Source organism: Polistes dominula, unplaced genomic scaffold (assembly GCF_049000335.1).
Source record: "Polistes dominula isolate Pdom_NZ unplaced genomic scaffold, Pdom_raw_medaka contig_33, whole genome shotgun sequence".
Lineage (NCBI taxonomy): Eukaryota > Metazoa > Arthropoda > Insecta > Hymenoptera > Vespidae > Polistes > Polistes dominula.
The window spans coordinates 4,368,714-4,390,722 of NW_028300998.1; the positions used below are offsets into that span (position 1 = coordinate 4,368,714).

Genomic DNA, 22,009 nt, shown 5'->3' on the forward strand with positions numbered 1-22,009 from the left:
TTTCTTCATTAATGTTTATATCACTCACACACTTCCAATCTTAGAACTTTGACAAAAACAATTAAGAAAAAATAACGCTATTAATAATCTTTTAAATATACCCTTTTATTTAAAAATAATTGAAATTACCTGATACAACACTCTGAGAAATATATTAACATGTTTGTTGGTCAGGTAAAATGTATAGAATTTTTTAATGGTGTCTGTGCGTCCGTGATTACATTAACAAACGGCATTTACTGTATCGTTATAAACTATTATTTTATTTATAAAGATTATTGATAGGTTCTTGTACTCTAACAATCAATCGAAGAGAGAAAGTTTATGCTTCGTTCTTATATAACGATGATAATTACTTTTAATATCTTAAGATAATTATTATTAAATCTTACAAATAAAAAATAAAATCAAGAGATAAAATTTGAACGCTTAAACATATTTTCTATAATTATTTACAAAGTTCAAAAGTGTCAGAGTCGATTGTGTTATTTGTCTTGGAAAGCTGCTTTTTAAAAAATTCTTTTTTTTTTTCTGGTGAAAAAAAAAGAAATAAAAGAGAAGATTAAAAATAAAGTTAAAAATAAAAGTACAAAGTAAAGAAAATTTGACATTGACTCTGACACATTTCCTATACATATTGACCACTGTTTACAAAGAAAAGAAGAAAAAAAAAGAAGAAGCGATAACTTTTGCACATCTTCACGTTATCGTACGTCCCGAAGCTCAAGTTTATTGAACTCTCATCATTTTGGTCGAAACAAAATCGACACTTTCATTAAAAAATTTAAAAAAAAAAATTAATTATTTTTGTTTGTTTTCGCTTTACTTTTCTTTTCTTGTTTTTTTTTTCTTTTATGCATGCTTTTCTAGTTTTCAATAAATGTACATAAAAAAATCACCAAACTTACATTTCTTAGAAAGTAATTTTGATTTAAAATTTAAGAAAAAAAATATTACCAAGTATTTATTTTTGTTCCAATAAAATCTTTGAAATGTGTGCGTAGATACTCCGAAACTGTTCGTAAAAAATATTTTCTTAACTTCATAAAAATGTGAATAATAGTAAAATTAATATATATTTTGGAACAAAAACAAAAAAAAAGAAGACATAATATTCAGACTTATAATGATATTTACAAGAACCTTAATTAACACCATCCACAAAACATTATATACACACATTTCTGAGATACTTAAGTTTTACTTATAATTAAACATTACGTTACAACATTTAACGTTGATATCTAAATTAATATTTTTTAAAATTGCGAAATATTGTACGGCTCTCAAGGCGTACAATGTTTTCCATATATAAAAATATTTTTTATAAGTACTTTTAGAAAAGTTACTAGTACTTTTAAAATTACTTTAGAAAAGTAATTATAAAATATATTTTATTATCTAACTTCTTATTCTTCAAAAAATGTAACAAATAACAGAATAACCCACATTAAAATTTAACTATTTCCGAAACAAACAATTTGATTCTTTTTTATCAATTCTCATGAAATTTGTCAATTTTGATAAAAAAGTTTATTTATAACTGTCCTGTTTTTTTTTTTTTTTAACTTAAATAATCGTTAAAATCAATAACGAAACTACTAGTATCAAATTTAAAATTATTTACGATAAATAACAACTCTACATGATGTCTACAGAATCGAGATTGTCATTTTTATAATCATTTTTATAATCACTTTTTTAATGAGCTTTGTAAGCTGAGATTTGTTTTTATAAATTTTTTTTTTCAATAATCTCATCAATAATGTGAGATTTTTAAGATGATATCGAAACAACGGTAGGTCTTTCAAGATGCCCATTGTCCAACATGATCTTACTACCTGCTGGACTAGGGGAGGAATTCCCAAGAGTGACAATATGAGGTGAGGTAAGTTGATGATGATCGGGTGAATGTCCTGCTGACATCATTCCTGGTGAATGAGTTGCACAAGGTGGGGAGGGACACTCGATTTTCGGTGAATGAGTTTCCATGAGCTGCTGATGCTGTTGTTGCTGTTGTTGCTGTTGTTGTTGTTGTTGTTGTTGAGAATTAATCATTTCATAGTAAAGACTATTAGGTGCTGTTGGGCGATAGGAGACCAGACGATTGCCAGATTGTGGACTACTACTATAAAGAGTATTGGCATATGAGACTTGAGGAACTGAGTGGACCATCCTCAAATCAAAGTTGTCTGTAAATTGAAACAAAATTTTTCATTAATTTATAAACATACAAATAATTATATATCAAATCATTAAATTTAGAATATTTTTATTTAACGATAACTGTCCGCTAAACGAATCATTCCTTTCTCCGTTTATTTCTGGAAATAGAAAAAATAAAAGAAAAGAAAACTATGAAAATTGGCATACACCTTTACAGTTTGTACTATTTTTTTCTTTATTCGTGAAACGAATGAAAGCAGGTCAGTTATCATTGTAAGTATGTATGTATATGTAAGTACAATAAGTGCAATCGCGAATGATGTTTACCGTTTGAAATAGTCAGTTAATCGTGGGAAATGAAACTTGTTTGAAGATAGAACTTACCTGGTTCTTGCTTTAAGTCGTTGCTCGTGCATATTCCACGTTTGATAGTAATGGGAGTATCAGAAGACTTCATGCCACCTTTGGGCTTACGCTTACGAGTCTGAATGCTATCTTTCTTCATCGTTATCGGCCTATTGATACCATGTAGTTTGTAATAGAGACCACAAGCATTGCAAACTGGCTCGCCCAGGGAATTTCGTCGCCACAATGACGTCATAGTCGTTTGACAATTACTACAAGAGAGCCCTACGCGCCTTGAAGCTGACTGCGGAAAGAAAAAGTTGATTAGTCGATTAAGTTATTTGATTTTTCTCTTATTTTTCCTTCGTCAAGTTTCGTCGTTGGATACCAATAAATCCAATAACGAGACACGATTCCAGAAATAGAGAAAAATTAGACTTCAGTTTCGAGAGAGAGAGAGAGAGAGAGAGCAGGATTATTTTCTATTACAATTAATTCTTGTATCAAAATTTTGATCCTGCTCTCTCTCTGCCATTGATCTTCGTTAATTTAATAAGAAAAAAAGAAAAAAAAGTATCAAATAAAAAGAGAGGGAAAAAAGGCCGCTTGCACAGTTCCACAAATTATAATATGCGACACAATACTCAAAAGTTTTATTAACGTGTCCTGCAAAATGGAAATTTCATTAAACGATCTAATATATCGTAGTGGTGATCTCAGGTTAAGCCATTTCTGTGCAAGGGACAGACATTTCGCGTTTAAAGTAGGAAAGAAGACGGACCACACTCTCACCTCATAAAGTTACGCACGCGTGCCTGTAAAAACTGAACTATCTAATAAGCTAGAAACGAAGATAATTTTTTGATATTTTATTTTTTTTATTTTTGAATATTTTATTTATATAATGTTTGAAGAAACTCTTGACAAAATATATCATAATGATCTATATAGATCGTCAAAACATTTGAAACGGCTAATTAAACAGGCTGCGCGTGATTTCAGGAAGGAGAGTGCTTGTGTACCATGGGTATAGTGGCACCTCGAAGCTACGACGGAATTTCTACGAGAAAGAAATATTGATTGTGAAAAAGAGAAAAGGAAAATGGTACAGGTAAAGACAGAGACAGAGACAGAAACAGAAAGAGAGAAAAAAAATGGACACACGAATAAGGGTAGTGTGATTTAAAGAAATAAATAAAAAAAAATAAAAAAAATAAATATAAAGTAGATGAAATAACAAGAGATATAATATTAGTGAAATAAATAAATAAAAAAAAATAAATAAATAAATAAAAAGAAAAAAATATGAAATAAAAACAGAGGGTGTGGTGCACAATTGTGAATTACATATCAAAAAATAAAAGGATTCAGGAAAAGAAGTTAATAATATGTAATAAAAGGAAATAGGATAAAACTAATTGTAAATAAGAAATAATTGTTAAAGGGAAATGAGAAAACAAAGAAAAAGAGAGTGACAGAGTGCTGAGTTGGGGGATGACACCTACCAAACGACGGCTCGATTTCTCCTCGAAGGGTCGAGGGGCACCACTATACCCACAGAAGCCTTTGTAGAATTCACCCTGATCCGCCACTGAAACAGACAGGAGGCCAAACGTTAGAGGTTTTGGTTTCTTTTATTCTTGTCCCAGGAGTACGAGTTGAAAAGCGTACTTCTTTCTTCCTTCTTTCTTTCTTTCTTTCTTTTTTTTTCTTTCTTTCTTTCTTTCTTTCATTCTTTTTTATTTTCTTCTCCGTTGTTTGTATTTTTTGTTGTTGTTGATAAATATTTCTCTTTTTTTTTTTTAGTTTATTTTGGTTTGCTTTTATTCCTTAGTCAGGGAAGCAACTTGTACGAAAAGGAAAGAGGTAGTGGAGGGAGGAAAGGATTTAAACCAAATTCGCGATAAGTTAACGTCGACATTTTTCTTCCTATTTTGGCTTTTCTGTTTTATTATTATTTTATTTATTTTTTCATGAATGTAAGACAATAGGAGAAGGAGAATAATAACAATGAACGAAAAATGTCCGTCTTCTATACACCACAGGCGAATTTCCACATAGGCTCCTGGACACCACGAGAAAAAAGAATTACTGAATCTTTTTTCTTCTTCTCATTTCTTTTCGCATCCCCCTCTTTATGATGTTCTCACGCACTCTTTGCCCTCTCTTTTTTGATTAGCTTTCTCTTTTCTAGAGATTCTATGTTATGACAATATTTTGCAGCCAACGGTTTGAAAGACACAAAGTAATACTCATAATCGTTCATATATTATTTATTATTTTTATCAAGTAAGAAATGTAAAAAAAAAAACCATACTAACTTAGAAGCTCCAAGATTTCAAATGACGATAAAATAAAAAGCTGTGTTAGAGAAATACAATGAAAGGCAAAAAGGAAACAAAAAATCATTGAAAAAAATACGTTAAGGAAAAATTGAAAATAAAAAAGATGACAACAAATTAAGAAGAATAGATCTTTTAGTATTATCCAAATCATCGGCTTGCAAAAATTGTCATCCCTCCCTACCATCTCAGTGGGTCCGTATTCTTACCAGACGACGTGGTTGTTTCACCAGAGGTCGATTCATTCCGTTCATCTTGTGGTAGAGACCGCATGCGTTGCAGAGGTAGTGTCCGGTACCGTCCCTTCGCCATAAGGGTGTGGAAATTGCCCCACAGTTCACGCACTCGCGGCCCTCCGTAAAGTACTCCGCCTCGATGTTGTGCACTGTGTTGGCATTATTTTGGTTTTTTTGTTTGCTTGTTTTATTGTATTTTTTTGTTTTTTGTTTTCATCTTTTCACAATCTTTCCGTTTATGTTTTTTATTAATTCATTATTTTATTTACTTGTTTTTTCGTTTTGTTCGTGCGTGTAGAAGAGGAACACGTTTTAACGAGAGGAGATAGGGATTTGCAAGAGAAAAAAAAAAAAAGAAAAAGAAAAGGTAAATGAACCTTGCGGGAGTGGCTCGTGTATCCGCGTAAATATTTTTTGTTTTCTTTTTTACTGGATTAACTCTGGTTTTTTTTTTCGAAAAGCAAACGAATCGATAAATAAATAAATATATGTGTGTTTAACACGGACTTCCGAATGATGAGTTTTACCTGATTTAGTTTTGACTTTATGTTGTTGCAATTTCGCAAGAGAGAGAGAGAGAGAGAGAGAGAAAAAGAAAGAGAGAGAGAGAGTATGTGTGTATTATGCAATGTAACGTACGTGCACCATCGTATATGGCCTCCTTCCACTCTTTTAACTTGGAAACAATAATTGTCCACGTTCGTCCAAAGTGGTTTCTCCTTCTCTCTTTTCCCATTTATACGTGAGCATGAATATGCATACTTCCACACGTTTTAATACTCAATGACGTATATAACATGCAGAATAGAGGAAAAGAGAGAGAAAATGAGAGAAAGAAACGTGATATTCCACGAGTTCGTTCTATTATCATTTTTTTGTCTCTCCTTCTTTCTCTTTCGTTATAATAAAAGAGCAAAATGATTTTTTTCTTTTTTTTTTTTTTTTTGATGAAAAATGTAAAAAAAAGAAGATACGAAGAATCAATTGCTACTTTAAAAAAAATTCACATTCACAAAAAATATGGGAAATTATCGATGAATTTGTTTTTTTTTCCCCGAGTTTCCTCAGTACTTTTCCTTTAACCTCGATCACATTTAGATTCAATGATAATATTTTCTGTTTTTTTGTGAAAGAACTTAACGATCCTATGAAAAAAAGAGTTTAATCGAATTGATCGAACAATATCACAATTTATCGATAATGTTGATGAAAAATATAAAATTCTATCGATCGATCGATATGATATTGAATATAAATAATAAAAAGTATCAAAAGGATGACTGTTAAACAAGAATGACGACTATGAAAATATGAAATAAAGGAGGAAAAAGGGATGTAGGACGCAGGAAGTAGGATATGAGGAAGGGGAGTATATACGTAGAATGACGGACATGGCTTTATCAGAATTTCCGGTGTTTGCCGATAATAGTTCAGTACAAACTGAAGAATCACCTCGGTATATATATACTTCGTTCGTTCAACCAACCAACCAACCAACTAACTCTTTGTTCGTGACTACCTGAATTTTTTTTTTACACAAATTTAATGTCAGAAATAGTTCGATTAAATTTCTTTGATCGAATCAATGCACAAACTCGAATTTTTATATTATTCATAAAGATAATTCATAAAATTGAATTGTGAAAATAAACACTTAAATTAAATCAAACATAATTCTTACGACAAAAAATATGCGAAATAAATAATTTCACTTTAACAGGACGCATGATCAAACAAAAAATTATTTACACATATGAATTTTTCGTTCTATTCGTTGGATCTATAGATCTCCTCTTTAATTGATCGCATTGCATGAACTATTTTACGTTTAAACGTCGTAGATCATTTTTCTTGGTATTAAAGCGACACACTCCAAGAGAAATAGAGACAGAAGAGAAAGATCTCACATCTCGCATTATTCGACGAATGAAAAAGAGAGAGAAAGTGAGAGAATAAGAAGAGGACGAAGAGGTCAGTGGACGGTACTCGCACTGACGACAGAAATCTGACTGGAAAGCAATCGGATATCGTGTGTAAGTAAGCAAGAAGTTGCTGACGCTGAATGAGTCCTACGAACTCTACTAACTCTCTCGGTCTGCATACTCTGACAGATTCAAAGCTGGTGTGCCGAGCTTTGATAGAATCAAATTGCGTTCTCGCGCCTTTATGACGCCACCTTGACCCACAAATAACAAACCTAATGAGCCATTAAACTCATCATCCAACAAAACAAAAACAACATTTTTCTAAAATCAAACAACGTAATACGAAATCATTTCATTTCAATTAGATATTATTTCATTGTAATTATTTATTTGTTTATCTGTTTTATACATATACGGTAATTTATTACGTCTAATGAAATTATTCTCTCACGCTAGTATAAGTAATATCTTTATTTTCATAGAAATAAAAATTGAGTTATAAAAAGTTAACATTTAAATCAATGAAGCATATTACGTTGTTTTTTTACGTTGAAGTAAAAATAACGACGATGAGAAGAACTAATCGTAAGAAGTAAATGACAAGATGAAGAAAAAGAAGACGAAGAAGAAAAAGAATAAGAAGGATGAGAAGGTTTGTATCAAGTTACCATTGCCATGGCGAAAACAACGGCGAAGAGGTCAGAGGACACGAGAATCTGCTAAAGAAGATAGGGGGCAGAATCGGACTGGGAAGCCATTGGATATTATATAAGCTGAACTAGCATGAACTAGCTGACATAGTAGATTAAACGATCCTCCCTTCTCCTTTTCATTTTCTCTTTCCTCTCCCCTTTTCTCTCTCTTTCTCTTATTTTTTTTTTTTTATTCTTACTCCAAAGGAAAACGTACAAACGTATGGTCAAGTTGCACGCCCACGTTCATGCGACACCGTTGATAACCTTGAATTTTTGTCTCTTTCTCATTCTAAACATTCTCTCTTAGCGTTTAATAAAACAGAAATTTTAACACGTTGACCCATAAAGGATTACGGTGGTCATCAGTGACACAGGAACGTTTCAAATGTTTAAATAATTGAAATAAAATGATTAACGACAATTAACAAACGTTGAACGTCATAGCTAATAAGAGAATACTATTACGAATATAAAAAATGCACTATTCAATAATAAAAAATGTATTATAAAAAATTAAATACGATGTATTATTCTCTTGTACTTTCCCGAGACCATAATGCAAATCTGACTTGATAGTCAACGTATTGACAATTCATAAATAATAAAACATTAAATAAATTTGATTAATTTTCATAAACATTCCTACCGATCACAATTTCTGATCTCCAAGTGGAAAATAAATATATCGTTTGAATATTTATAGGTTAGCCGAACAGCTGAAGCTTTAGGAGGAAAGCAAGTGGTTTGTTAATTTGAGCTTGGCCACGTGCAGGGCTCCTTCAGGATGATGCATGATGGTACGTTAACACACAAGCACACATCTAAACGGCACATGTACACACAAACTTATACAAATTTCGATCGAAAGAGAAAAGAGAAAAAAAAGAAATTAATAGGAGGATGACTGGAAGCTTCTTCTTCTTCTCTTTTCTCTAGGTGGGTGTCTGCTTGCGGTTAAACTTAAATCGAAAGATTCGACCACGTACAGAACACTCAAGTAGGCTGCTGCTAGCGGTATGTTAGAAGTGTCTTTAGTCTCTTGCTTCTGGCCTTTTGAACGTATACTCCTCTCTCACTTTCTTTCTCTTTCTTTCTTTCAATTGTGGCATGTGTAACCACAGAGACTCGAAACACCCTAAAGAAGAATCACTTAAAGCTTTCTAATGTCTCTCTCTCTCTCTCTCTCTCTCTCTCTCTCTCTCTCTCTCTCTCTCTCTCTCTCTCTCTCTTCTCTCTGACTTGCTCCCGCTCTCTTTTTCTTTCATTCTAACTATCCTCCACCTCAAAAACTTGACTCTACCGTGCGTCCTGCGAAAGAAACTAAAAACAACACCCCCAAGATTCTCTGTATTAAATCTACGTGACAGATCCGTGATGACCTTGAAACTGTCAAAGTTAAACCAACGATATTTATATATATCTATCAATGATTTCTAAATCAAACCGATTTCATTAAAAATAAACGTAACCGAATGATACGAATCTCGCGGTGTAATTACTTTGAAGTATATCCCTTCGGTGTGACTCTTTTTTTAAAGTGGAGAGTAAAAAAAAAAAAAAAATGAAGAAATGAAGAAGTCAAAAGCACTTGACAGAGAAACGCATGGGAACGATGCAGGGAAAATTTTCACTTGGCGAACAAATTACTTTGGTGGATGGAAAAAAAAAAAACAAATAAAGTGTATAAAACGAAAAAATACATTTTACTTCAACGTCTGTACCCTTTTCTTTTCATTTCTTTTTATAATCGAGGATTTCATCATCGGTTCAAAAATAAAAAAAATCGACCTCTGTGAACTCGTTCGATTCTTATGTTTTTTTCTCTTTCTTTTTTTTCAGTACGGTGATATCAGCATAAAAATAAGTAATTATTGTATCTACGAATATGTTGAAAATTAGGATATTAACTCAAGTTATCGCGTTTAATTTTTATCTCTCAAGTTGAAATAAAATTCTCTCACCAATGATCGTATAATTTACTCGTATGATTCGCAACTTAATCTTCGCAACTTACAAAAAAAAAAAATAAAATGTATCCCATCATTTAATTTTCATCGTCAAATGATTTAACGATTATCGATAACGAGTGATAACGTGTAAACATGTAATTAAACGTAAAAAAATAAAATATACTATCTTATTTTTTTTTTTTTATTTATTCAAAACTCGGATTGTATTATATTTTGTTTGAATTTCTTTTTCCCTTTTTTTTTTTTATTTTATTTACTTATACAATAAGATCAAATCTTAACACGTTCTATGATGACAAAAATTAATTCGTTAAAAAAAAAAAATAATAAAAAAAATAAATCAGTGACGCTATGTTGTTTTGTGACATCATAAAAGTACCGGTCAAAACCGATTAGATATTTTAGGTGTTGCACGATGCTTTGGAAACGTATATAATATATCAAAAATTATCGCAAACAGTCGCGTGTCCGCGACTAGATACAGCCCTATCGTTACCTCTTATATCGCCTGTAGACATAACTAGATTAGGTAGCAAACGTTTTACCTAGGTCAGGGTCGAACCAATGACTGGCCTCAATATATTGTATATAAGTTCTTAGGTATTCTTTAGGGTCTGACGTCATCGACAAGGTTTTGACTCATCAGGTGTATGTCGTGTGAGAAAATGATGATATGACATTTATCTCGATTGGTATATTTTTCAAGCAACTTCTAATGATACTTTATTTTTATTTTTTTTTTTTTAATAAGAATGCAAATGAATAAAATAAATTAAAATCATTTAATAATCGATCGAATAATTCAATATATTATTATTTTCAAAACGAATCGTTTGAAAATCGACACACAAAATTTCTCAATTTTTTTTTTCTTTTTTCGAAAAGCATGAAGAAAATTAAATAAAGATTTGTGTTTGTATCGTAATGATGGACCAATTGCAACTGAACCGAGACGCAGATAAATTTTTGGGTTTATCTCAGAGAGGTCTCGATAAAAAAACTCCGAATAAGTCTTTACCAATTCGTTCGACTTGGAGAAAGAAAGATAGAATTTAAAAAAAAATGGTATTTCTACAAGAAGAATATATCAACCACGCGATCACATATCGAAGAAGATGTAAGAAATAAAGAAAAGGTAGAAGAGAAATTTGAAAATTTTCGTTCTCTCGTTTAGGATTTATTTAGTGAGTTAGAAAAATTAGTTGTAACGATGAGAATATAGAAACAACCACCCTAGTAACGGTCGATTTAAACCCACCAACACACAAAAAATGGGAAAACATCGTATCCTTTCCTTTCCTTCTACCATTCACCTAATTTACGAGTTTTGAAACACGACACTTTTCACGGTTTTCGAATAATTTAAACGTTCATTTTTCTTCTCTTCGCGTGTATCATTCTAAATGTATGAATGTAAAGAAATATGAAAAATCTGTTTTTTTTTTTTTTTTTTTTTTTAATGAAAAGAAATAAGATATATCACAACTCACAAATCATGCTAACGATCCGTTACATAAAAAAACTGTATTATTTTTCTTAATAATTATCGATGTGCTAATTTGTAAGATTTTTTCAAATTAAAATAGTTTTTTTTTTTTTAATATCAATTTAACACTCGTTTCTTTATAATATAATAATAAAATAAAAGTTCTTTACCGAAACAACACGTTGATAGAATTATATTCGATGTCGGTGTAAAAAATGTAAAAGGAAGGCGCTTACGATGACAGAAATATCGAAATAAGAAAAGAAAAAAAAGAATAAGAGAAAGAAAGGTCAGAGAATTTTCCTATCAAAAGAAACCGCCCGAATTTTTCTTTCGCCGAAGTTACCTAAAACTGCGAGTAGGTAGAACGACCCTACTCTGCAGATGTCACCAATACTAGAATACATATATTTATGTATATACATATATATAGAAGGAGAAGTTTAAAAAATGACCTGCCCTTTTAACTAAAGTTCTGTTCTCGTTTTAGTCTGCATTGTGACCTAACGTTTTCAGATTGTGTTAAACCTTTGATGTCGGCGTGAAAATTGGCCAAACACTCTAAGCCCACACACAACGCCTATATTTTCTTCCTCGAAATTCGATTCGTTTACAAATGTCATCAATCCTATATCTTTTTTCGTTCCTTTTAAATTTATATTTACGTTTCTTTCCGTATTCTCTGTTTTCTTTTATTATTATTATTATTATTATTTTTTTTTATATTTTTTTTATCTTAAATACAGAAAGAGAAATGGGAAGAAAATTTTTATATTAATAATTTATCAAAACGAAACGGTAAAAACGCGAAAATTGCAATATTTGTTAATCTTCTTCGTGAGAATATGCAAAATTAATCACGTACATCGATCTCGTTTAATTACGGAATACAAAAGAAATCGAGATAAATATATTGCTAACATAATCACGATTTTTTCACGAACGGAATTTAATTATAATATAATAATTCAAGTTTCTTTCACACGTTTTTTCTTCTTTCGTACCTGTATAATAAATTTTAAGAATATTTTATTAAAATAGAAACGTATACAAGTTAACCCGATTCAAGAAAAATATTATTTTCTTTTCAAATGAATTTTACAAAATTCGAAAATGTCTAACCTGATCTGATAAACAATTAGGAGAATCATTAATTGATAAATATTTTAATGTCAGTAAAGTATTTAAGTTGAAAGAAATTTCATTTAATTCTTCACCTAATATATGTGCAACATTATGAAAAATACTAATAGCTACATTTTATACCAATTAAAACTCGTTTTATTACTTTTTAACGACGTTCATCAAACAGTTATTTGAACTTAAGCTCTTTCTCGTTTAGAAATAAACTAATTATAAATTTCCTTTTATAATTATACTACAATCCACGATATTTATTTATACCAACAATATGCCAACTTTTCTCATTAAAGTAAATTCTTTTATTTATGCGGTAATAACGAGCCATGGAAAGGTGGAAACTTAGGAAATTTAGGAAAGTACTTTCGAAAATTCGAAAACTTAGGAAAATACGTCAAGAGGGATTAGACATATTTCAAATGTTTCAAATGATTTTAAATCGATTAAATATTATTCCGTTAACCTGTAAATTGAAAGAGAGAAAAAAGCATACTATACGGAATCTCGATAATATACACATACGATATATTATATCAATAAAATATATAAATATATATATATAATACAATAAAACAAAAATATATTTTTATATAAAAACAATTATTGAATAAATGTTTCTTTTATCGACAAAAAAAAATGTAAATCAAATCGTGTCGAACGATAATTACTAATGATCGAGATTCCGTTAAAAAAAAAAAAATAATAATAATAATAATAATAAAAAGTGTATAACTCACTCGCAGTGAGGCTGGCCGCAGCACTGAGTTGATTATGCGATGTCGTAGTTAGGGGATTGGCAGTTTGTCTTCTCGAGGGTGCGGCGCCGTATTGAGACGTTAGAGAAACATCGTTCGATGGCGAGACATACGTCCAGGTTGCCGCGTCACCACCAACATTCCCCGTATTATTTCCCGTAGTCGTTTGTTGAGACGAGTACGGCGGCGAATATCCACGAAAACTCGATCTTCCTCCAAAAGGTTGCGAGAAAGCAGGTAAAGCTTGATGAGTCACCGCTGAAGAAGATTTGCTACTACCATAATCTTCTCCGAGCGATGGCAAAGTTGTACTAAGCCCTGTTACTAATAAAATAAAATTATATATTTATTTTTAAATGATCTCTTATAATATACACTATAATAAAAATATCTACTTTTCATGTAATTACAAATAGATATAATTCTAATATTTAATATATATTAGATAATACAAATTTACAGAGAAATTTTCTATCTTTCTTGAAATCTTTTATTCTCATTTATATGTACAAAAAAATAATAATAATTCTTACCTTGGGCATTCCACAACTGGGGAGAAGTCGAAAGTTCCGTTGGACTATTCGCTATGTATGGCAAATTGTAACTGGGTGTTCCTGTACCAGCACCAATCGTCCCTACGCCTGCCATCGTACGATACAACGATGAACTGTAACACGAGAAGTTTAAATGTTAGTCTCTATTCATTAAACGCATTTAAGCTCGTAATATTATTTTCTTTTTCTTCGTTTTGTTTAATCTGTCTAAAAGTATATATATATATATGTATATATGTATATGATAGAACGCCCCTGCCCAAGGGAATTTGTAAACTCGTCGAACGCGTCTGCGTATCGATTGATTCAAGATCTGGATCATATCGTTCTATCTATTTCACGAGCGTGTTTTATATCAATGTATTACATATTAATTATTAAACCGTTTCAAATTAATCATCTAATTGTAAAACAATATTAAGTTCAGAGTTAAATTTCAACAATCTGTAGACATTAATCAGTCGAAAAAATACTTATTTAAATTAAAGAGAAAAAAAAACATACATTTTTCTAACAAAACTCTTACATAATTAACAGATAGAAATGGAATCTTTAAAATTACCTATTTTAAAAAAAAATGTACAAAAAATTATAAAATCGATTTCTTCATTGTCTAGTGTAAAAGATAAACACTACCGGAAATTCCTTCGCGGGAGCCCGGAAACACAGCTTACTGCACTTTCTTTCGAGACTTAAGTTAGATGCGGGCACGTGCCCGATACGGAACGCGATTTTACCTTTTTTTTTTTTCTTCCCTTTCCTACCCTTCCCTTTTCTCCACCGATCCCTATCTCTATCCGTCTAACCCCCTCTTTGTCGTTCTGTTTAACTCTACTCTTTCTTTCTATCTTGATGACCCCCATAAGCAGAACTAGTCGGCAGCAGGTCGAACGACACAACTACTCCATTAACATTTAACCATGTACTCTCTTTCTCTCTCTTTCTGTCTCTTATTTTCTTGTATCCATAGTTGCACGTAAGTTTTCCTTTGCTAACTATGGATAAAAGAGACAGAAAAACAAGTTAGAGGGAGAGGGAGAAAAGAAAACAGAATGGGAGGTCTCTTCTTTACTACCTGAATTTTCTGCAGAAATGCAGAAAAACTGATAGTTCGACTAAACTTCTGCACTTTTAAAATAAAGGTTATTTGTGTTGATCTGTTTACATATATATATTATATATGTATACCTGAGAAAATGCTTGAAACACTCTCACGAGGATCCCAATAAGTGGATCACTATCGATCCTTTTTGTCTACCTCACCTAAAATATCTTTGAAACTTATCTGAATACTGAGAAAAGCCGAAAAAGCAGAGTAATTCCTTGGAAGACCTCCCGAAGGGTTTTTTCTATCCCTTACTACTACTACAGTTCTTTCTACGTCATTACCTTGAACGTTTCAACTTTGGAATGTACTTATGACTCATCGCTTACAGTTTACTTACTTCTCAGGAATTTGTTACTAAACTATCGCGAACGCGTTCAAAGTTCATCTCAAAGTGACCACCTACCCCTCGACTAAGTGACGATTTTCCGTATACCACTTTCTACTCGATAACAACATCGACTCCTTTAAATATTTTCTATTTTTTTTTTCTTAAAAGAAAAAAGAAAAAAGGAACTCCCTGTGCTCTTCCTTCAAAACAATTCGACGAAGTACTAAAGACACGAAAAACGATAACGTGACTTATATTTGAAAAAACATTCTGTATTCATTTAAACATACGTTGTTTTTTCTACAAAATATTTACATGGATACAAAATGAAACTTCTAACGTAGTCAAAAACGTAAAAAGAAGTTAAACAAAATTGTAAAATGACTTACATAATTTTATAAAGAAAAATACAAAAAAAAAAAAATATATATATATATATTTTAATGATGAGTATTTTAAATGATATGCATATAAAACAAAAATATTATAATTAAAAAATGTTAACATAATAAAAAAAATAAAATATGAATATACGATATAAGACCTACCAAATATCAAATGATCGATACACAAGTCACAGTGCGCAATATAAAGATTTAAAGACAAAAATTGTTCAAATCCAACGTGACTCTTTCCCTTCCCATTGCACATCCTCGAAAGTTTCTAAGTACCTTATCTCCAGCTCGCTATTTAGCCTCTTTTAAAGCAAGCAAGGTAACGTTTTACCGTCAAACAAACGCGAAACAAGCGCGAGTGTACGCACGTGAAGATGTCAATACGGACACGACCTTGAGGAGCCATAAAACGTTGCGAGCACGTTTCGGTACATCGATACGTGCCTTAAACTGTCTTTTCAACTTTTCGATTTCAACGATGATTTTCTTTTCTTTCTTTTTTTCTTATATTATTTTAAAAATTTTTTTTTTTTTTGCATTTCATCTCAATCCAAAATTAACGACGATTCTTAGCAACAACCGCAATTTTTATTTTCAATTTTTAATCACAACGAGATTCTTTTACATAAAAATTAAATTAATATTATTTAATTAATAATTGAAAAATGATAAATTAAGATTGAGTATTATAATTGAATTAATTATTATATTCTCTAGAAATATAATAAAAATACGAATGAGAGATACAAAAGACAGGATTTTCAATGATTGCCAATTGAATGAGGCTCGTGCTACTATTGGCTGATAAAACGTGAATGCATACCAACGCAAAGTGGTAGAATGAATGGAAGATGTTGTTAACGGTACCAATTGTCTCGGAAATTGTACGGAAAAGAAAAAGAGAAAGAGAGAGAGAGCGTAAGAAAAAATACAAATATAAAAAGGAAACCTACTCTCTTAGAGTACGCGTTTGCAAGCAACTTGTAAAGTACTGCACCGAAAAGAGGAAGCAGAAGTCTTTAGCAAGAACCTAGCACGCGTGCCTTCTGTTTTAAACGTTCGCGGGTGCGATTATTTTAACTTAAAGCGTCGCTTGCCAGTGCAACGATGCGAACGAAAAACTACGACGGCTAATGCGTTTCCTCGATGCAAACCAATGCCGGAAAAAAGAAGTTCCCTTCTTTTACGTGAACAGTTAAATTTCCCTTTTTTACTCTTCCTTTCTGTTTGTCTGTCTCTCAATAAATTAGTACCGATTTTTATTGCAACTCTTTACTTAACAAAATTACAATTGATTTAAAAAAACATCAGAGAGAAAGAAAACAAAAACTAATCTCTTTAGGAAGGGCATATTTTTGCCCCCTCTTTTTTTTGCTCAACGAATCGCATCGATTTTTTTTTTTTGACAAATTTTGATTCGTCCAAATTTAACAAATAAAAAAGGGTTGGATACTCTTCGAGATTTTTCTCAATTAATTTTAACATAAGAAATAAAATAAACGACCAACCCCGGAGATGTTAGTTTCTTCATGTGAATATAAAAATATTTCTCATGTTTATATCGATGTATAAAAAAAGAATAAAAGAAATAATAAAAAAATTAAGGCAATGATAGAAATGGTACTATACAAATTTCTAATGCTTATATATGTAAATACATTATTTATTATACGTATATTTGTTTACGCGTGGGTGGAGAATTCAATAGCACGATATATCGTGTTACTTCTAAGTATTTCTATACCACGTTTATATATATATATATATCGAAAAACATAATCTTGATTTCCTTTTCCGTTTGATTTCATTGGAAAAGCAAGAGTTAAGAATAAAAATTCTTTAAATTATCTCTACTTTTTTCTTTTAAAATATAATTTTTATTTTTAAAACGAAGGACAATTAAAATGTTATCAAGTAAAAGAAAGATATGTGAAACGTGTCGTAGTTATTATTAACAAAAAAAATTTTTCACATCTGTTTATATTGTTACATCGTCGAGATCGAAATTTTTTCTCTTTGATCACGTAGCAGTTAGTAGAAATAAAAAAAAATAAAATAAAAGAAAATAAAAGAGTAAGAGAAACAAAGAGAGAAAAGAAAGAGAGAAAGAGAGAGAGAGAGAACACGTTGATCTCTTTTCACTCTAAAGGAATGCAAACTTCGCGAAATCCAATATACGATACTTGTGATGATGATAGGGTTAGAGCCCTACTCAACTCCTCGTATTATCTAAATTCACCGACCTGATAAGGAACTTCTCACGATACCCTTCAAATGTAAAGTATGGAAAGGTAAGAAAAAATATATAAAAAAAAGAACCTCAAAATACATATTTAAAAAGGAACCTTAATATATATATATTATATATATATATATATATATATATATATTTTTAAGATATTGGAAATTCTTCGAAATATATATATATACTTGGAAAAACTCGGAAAAAAAAATAAAAAATTTGGAAAAAAAAGAGAAAAAAAAATAAATATAAGAAAAAAAGATATATGTGCATGCAAGTTTATACGTGTATATATATATATATATATACATATGTGTTTTATACCTAAAAGGTTCCGTCTAATGTTTGCTCAGTTTAGATAAAGATTAGGAAGCCCAGAAAGAAGCAAACACTCGATCGATGGATGTCTGTTACACTAAACGTTTCTAGCCGTGTAACAAACATAAGAAAGAAACACAAATAATAAATCAAATAGGATTGATATTTTTAGACATGCGATAAGCATTGGGGCGTTAGGGCATACAAATTTGAATGCATTTTTATCGGAAAAAAATATATTCTAAAGTACAATATCATATAAATATAATAAGTATATATTTAAGTGTAGATTATAAATTTTTATTGGTAGACATGTTATTTTTTTTTTTTTTTTTAATTTTTCTTCAGAAAAAGTTTTTATGTGCGTATCGTTAATACATTAAAAATTGATAAATTGACATGATAATTAATTAAAATTCATTAAACGAAGCTGTCTAAAAGGTATAATTTATTTTCCTACTTATTTTTCCACAAATTATTAATTATTCGCTTTGATTAGCCTATCGTTCGTTTTGTTTTATTTTTTTTTATTTTGATAAATTTTTCGTAACTGTAAAAGATTATACTCCAGGAGCTTGTTTACGATCGCGATATTGTCGCAACCTTTATCGCTATAGTATAGTTACGATGTTTTCGTGAATATCTAAGAGATATAATACGAAACGAAATATTCAACAGATATTTGAAAGACACTTGTTCGATGAATCCAATGAAAAAGATGAAGAAACATTTCGAAAAATGAAATAAAACAAATCAATCGATTCGAACGAAATTATCGATCTATTTACCACGAACGTATAACGCGATTAATTATAATTAATCGTAATCGTTTTAACGCGAATTCGCGCCAATTCCACGCAGATACCGATTTATCGCGTCTATTTTAAACGATCTCGAAAAAAATGCGATTATAACAAACGTTTAATTATACTTTTAACTTTCAACGCGTAAAACAAAACAAATTTACATATATACCATTCGAAATATGTATATTATATACACGACTGAAAAGATAATGAAAAAAAAAAAATACATATAAAATTTATGATTATCAAATAAATAAATAAATAAAATTCACGCAAAGAAAAGGTAAGACTCACTGCATTTTCCATCGACGAGCATAAATGACGTGTATCGTGTTCCTCTATCTTCTTCCCTCTCTTTATTCTTCTCTCTCACTATCACGAGAAGTAATAAGAAAAATGAAGAGAAGAAAAAAAAGGGATCGTAAAGAAAAAGAAATAAATAAATAAAATAGAAAGGAAGAAAGAAATTCTATGGATCAAAGGGAATGCCGATAAAAATAAATACAATCTATATTATATATATATATATATACATATATATATATATATATATACCCAAGAAAAAAGTAGAATAACAAAGGAAAAGGAAAAATAAAAAAATACAGATTATGTACGAACGTAGAAATGATACGATAAATGTTCCTCCCGTATCACTCGACGAGTGGACAAGAACTGAACAGAATATAACCTGGTGTGTAGCACGAAACGTCGCTACAATGACGATGGAGGACCTCGAAGAAGAAGGTGGTCAGGATTTCTCCTCCTGCGGTATACTCTTCTGCCTCTTACTCACTCTTATTCACTCACTAGCTTTTTCTCTTTCTCTTTCTCTTTCTCTTTCTCTTTCTCTCTCTCTCTCTCTCTCTCTCTCTCTCTCTCTTTCGTTCTTTCTTTCTTTCCTTTTTTCTTTCTTTCTTTTCTGTTCCTCTGCCTGTCTCTCTTTTACTCATTTTTTTTTCCTACCACTTAATCTATCTTTTTCTCTCTCCCCCTTTCTGTTTCTTTCTCTTTCTCTCTCTTGCGGCTTTCCCTTTGAGTATCACCACCGACTACTAGTCGTTTTTCCCCCTCTACTCGAGCCTCCCCCTCTTTAAATGCCACTAACACAAAGCTACAACACCCTACTCAACCATCTTCCTGCCCCTATCAACGTTAACCATGCTTCTCCCACTACTCCCATATACCTACACATACTTATTAACACTATTCTCTTCTCCTCTCGTATCCTCTTATCAACTCTTTTTCTCCGTTTTACCGTGCGCATCCTCTCTTCGTCTGACACGATGCAGAGAATGCAAGGTCTGCCAGAGGAAAAGGAGTAAAGAGGGGGTGTTGTATATTATAGTGGTGGAGGTGGAGGTTACAATCGGACCTATCGATAATTTTAAAGCGTTAAATATGTTATATATACAAATATGTATATATTTATCTTTCTATAAAATATTTATTTCTAAATGAAATAGTAAAAAATTATTTTTAAATATTCTTTTTCTTTTCTTTTCTTTTTTTCAATTAATAAAAACGTACATTCGCGATCGTAAATTTATAAACGCAAGTAATTATCTATAAATATATAAATGAAATAATATAAAATAATATAAAAAAAAGTAATTATGTATAAATGTTAATAAATAAATTGAAAAAAAAATACAAGTGCAATATATATTACGTCATAATAAATAATAAAATATATATATATATAAATAGTACAATAATACAAAATCATAAATAAATGTAAAATGTACAAATGTATTCTTTTACTTATTCTTATTATTTAATAATTAAATCGGAAATTCTACGTCAAACTACGTAAAAGGAACAAGAGAAGAAGAGACAAGCATTTAAAGGAAAGTATCGTTTGAAAAGAAATAAAGTTCAACATGTGAAGGGAAATAAGATGTTCAACTTCACGCACGCGCGCTTTCAACTCGTGCCATTTCCGCCAACAGGCACGTGCCCTTAAGAATGGCCACATGCAAAGCCATAAATGACCAGTCATTGTTATTTTCAATTTTCTGGCTACCTAGAACCCGCATATCTTTTTTCCTTTTATAATACAAAAATATAGTTTATCTGTTCCGTTTTCTCTACTGTTATTCAAATAGATGTTCAATACAATATTTTTCTCTTATGTTTTTGAGTAGTGATGAACAATGAAGGGGTTCAAATGTTTTAATGATACATATAATTAAGAAAGTACAATTTTTCGTTAACAAAAGCATATTAAATTTATAATTCAGCTCGAATATATTTATATATAATTAATGATTTTATATATGTTACTGGCAAAAGTTGGAAATCCGGTATTCTATATAATGCCTAAAGCTAGCCGGCAATGTATGAAATGTATTTATATTTCACAGATTTCCTAGGTATTCTATAGAATGCCAAATGAGAAACCGGCAAAGTATGAAATACATCTCCGATTCGTTACGAATATCAAGTTTCTTATTATTTTTTTCAGAATAATACTTGTACTTTTATTTTTTATTATTTATACATTTATATTATATATTTAATATTTATTTTTTCAGAATAGCATTTGTATTTTTGAGGATCATTTATATAATAGCCTTATCAGGACCTTTTTTCATACTTTGCCTAAATAGTATTTGTCAATTTATAGAATGCCGATTTTTCATACATTGTCTGTAACATATGTATTAGAATTCTCAGTAAGCAAGACGGTGCCGTACGGCGACGGACTGTAAACTTTGCGATGAATCACAGCAAACATCTTTCGAAGAGAGGCACAACCAATGATCTCGTTCTGTTATGACCTATATATTCAACAAGTTAGACTTTAATGTTTATCGAAGACTTTGTTCTTTCAGGAGACTGAATCATATATTAATATGATGCTTTTGTTACTAAGATATTCAATATACTTGGATATACGTATATACATATATAAAAACCTTGAGAAAGAGAATCACTTTAAAATAAAGTGATTCATTTGAAATGCCATAATGATTACTTGGTTATAATAGTTGAATTCAAAAATGGTGGACCAGTCAATCATGTAAACGAAGTATGTCGATTGAATGAATCCAATAGCACGAAGACGAACAAATACATATAATATATACAAAATAAGTGTTATACATATACGTCTTCCTGTGTGGTAGTGTAATGAAAATGATCACGGTCGTCCGGTCTCTTTTTTTCTCTCTGTTTCTTTTCTAAGAATCAAAAGGG

General features: G+C 30.7%; 1 protein-coding gene across 2 annotated transcripts in view; it reads right to left on the reverse strand.

Annotated features, from left to right (window-relative positions):
* Window positions 1-84: 84 nt before the first annotated feature.
* LOC107066230 (uncharacterized) overlaps window positions 85-22,009 on the reverse strand; it is a 53,415-nt gene continuing 31,490 nt past the window's right edge. The window contains exons 5-9 of one of the 2 annotated variants that reach the window (XM_089173557.1): window positions 13,594-13,727; window positions 13,043-13,384; window positions 5,063-5,238; window positions 2,551-2,815; window positions 85-2,192 (exon numbers count right to left, since the gene is read on the reverse strand). In XM_089173557.1, the coding sequence (XP_089029683.1) occupies window positions 1,777-2,192; window positions 2,551-2,815; window positions 5,063-5,238; window positions 13,043-13,384; window positions 13,594-13,727 (1,333 nt within the window). In that variant the 3' untranslated portion in view covers window positions 85-1,776. Of the gene's footprint in view, window positions 2,193-2,550; window positions 2,816-4,016; window positions 4,103-5,062; window positions 5,239-13,042; window positions 13,385-13,593; window positions 13,728-22,009 lie in introns of both variants that reach the window. The other variant, XM_015320715.2, reaches the window with a different exon arrangement.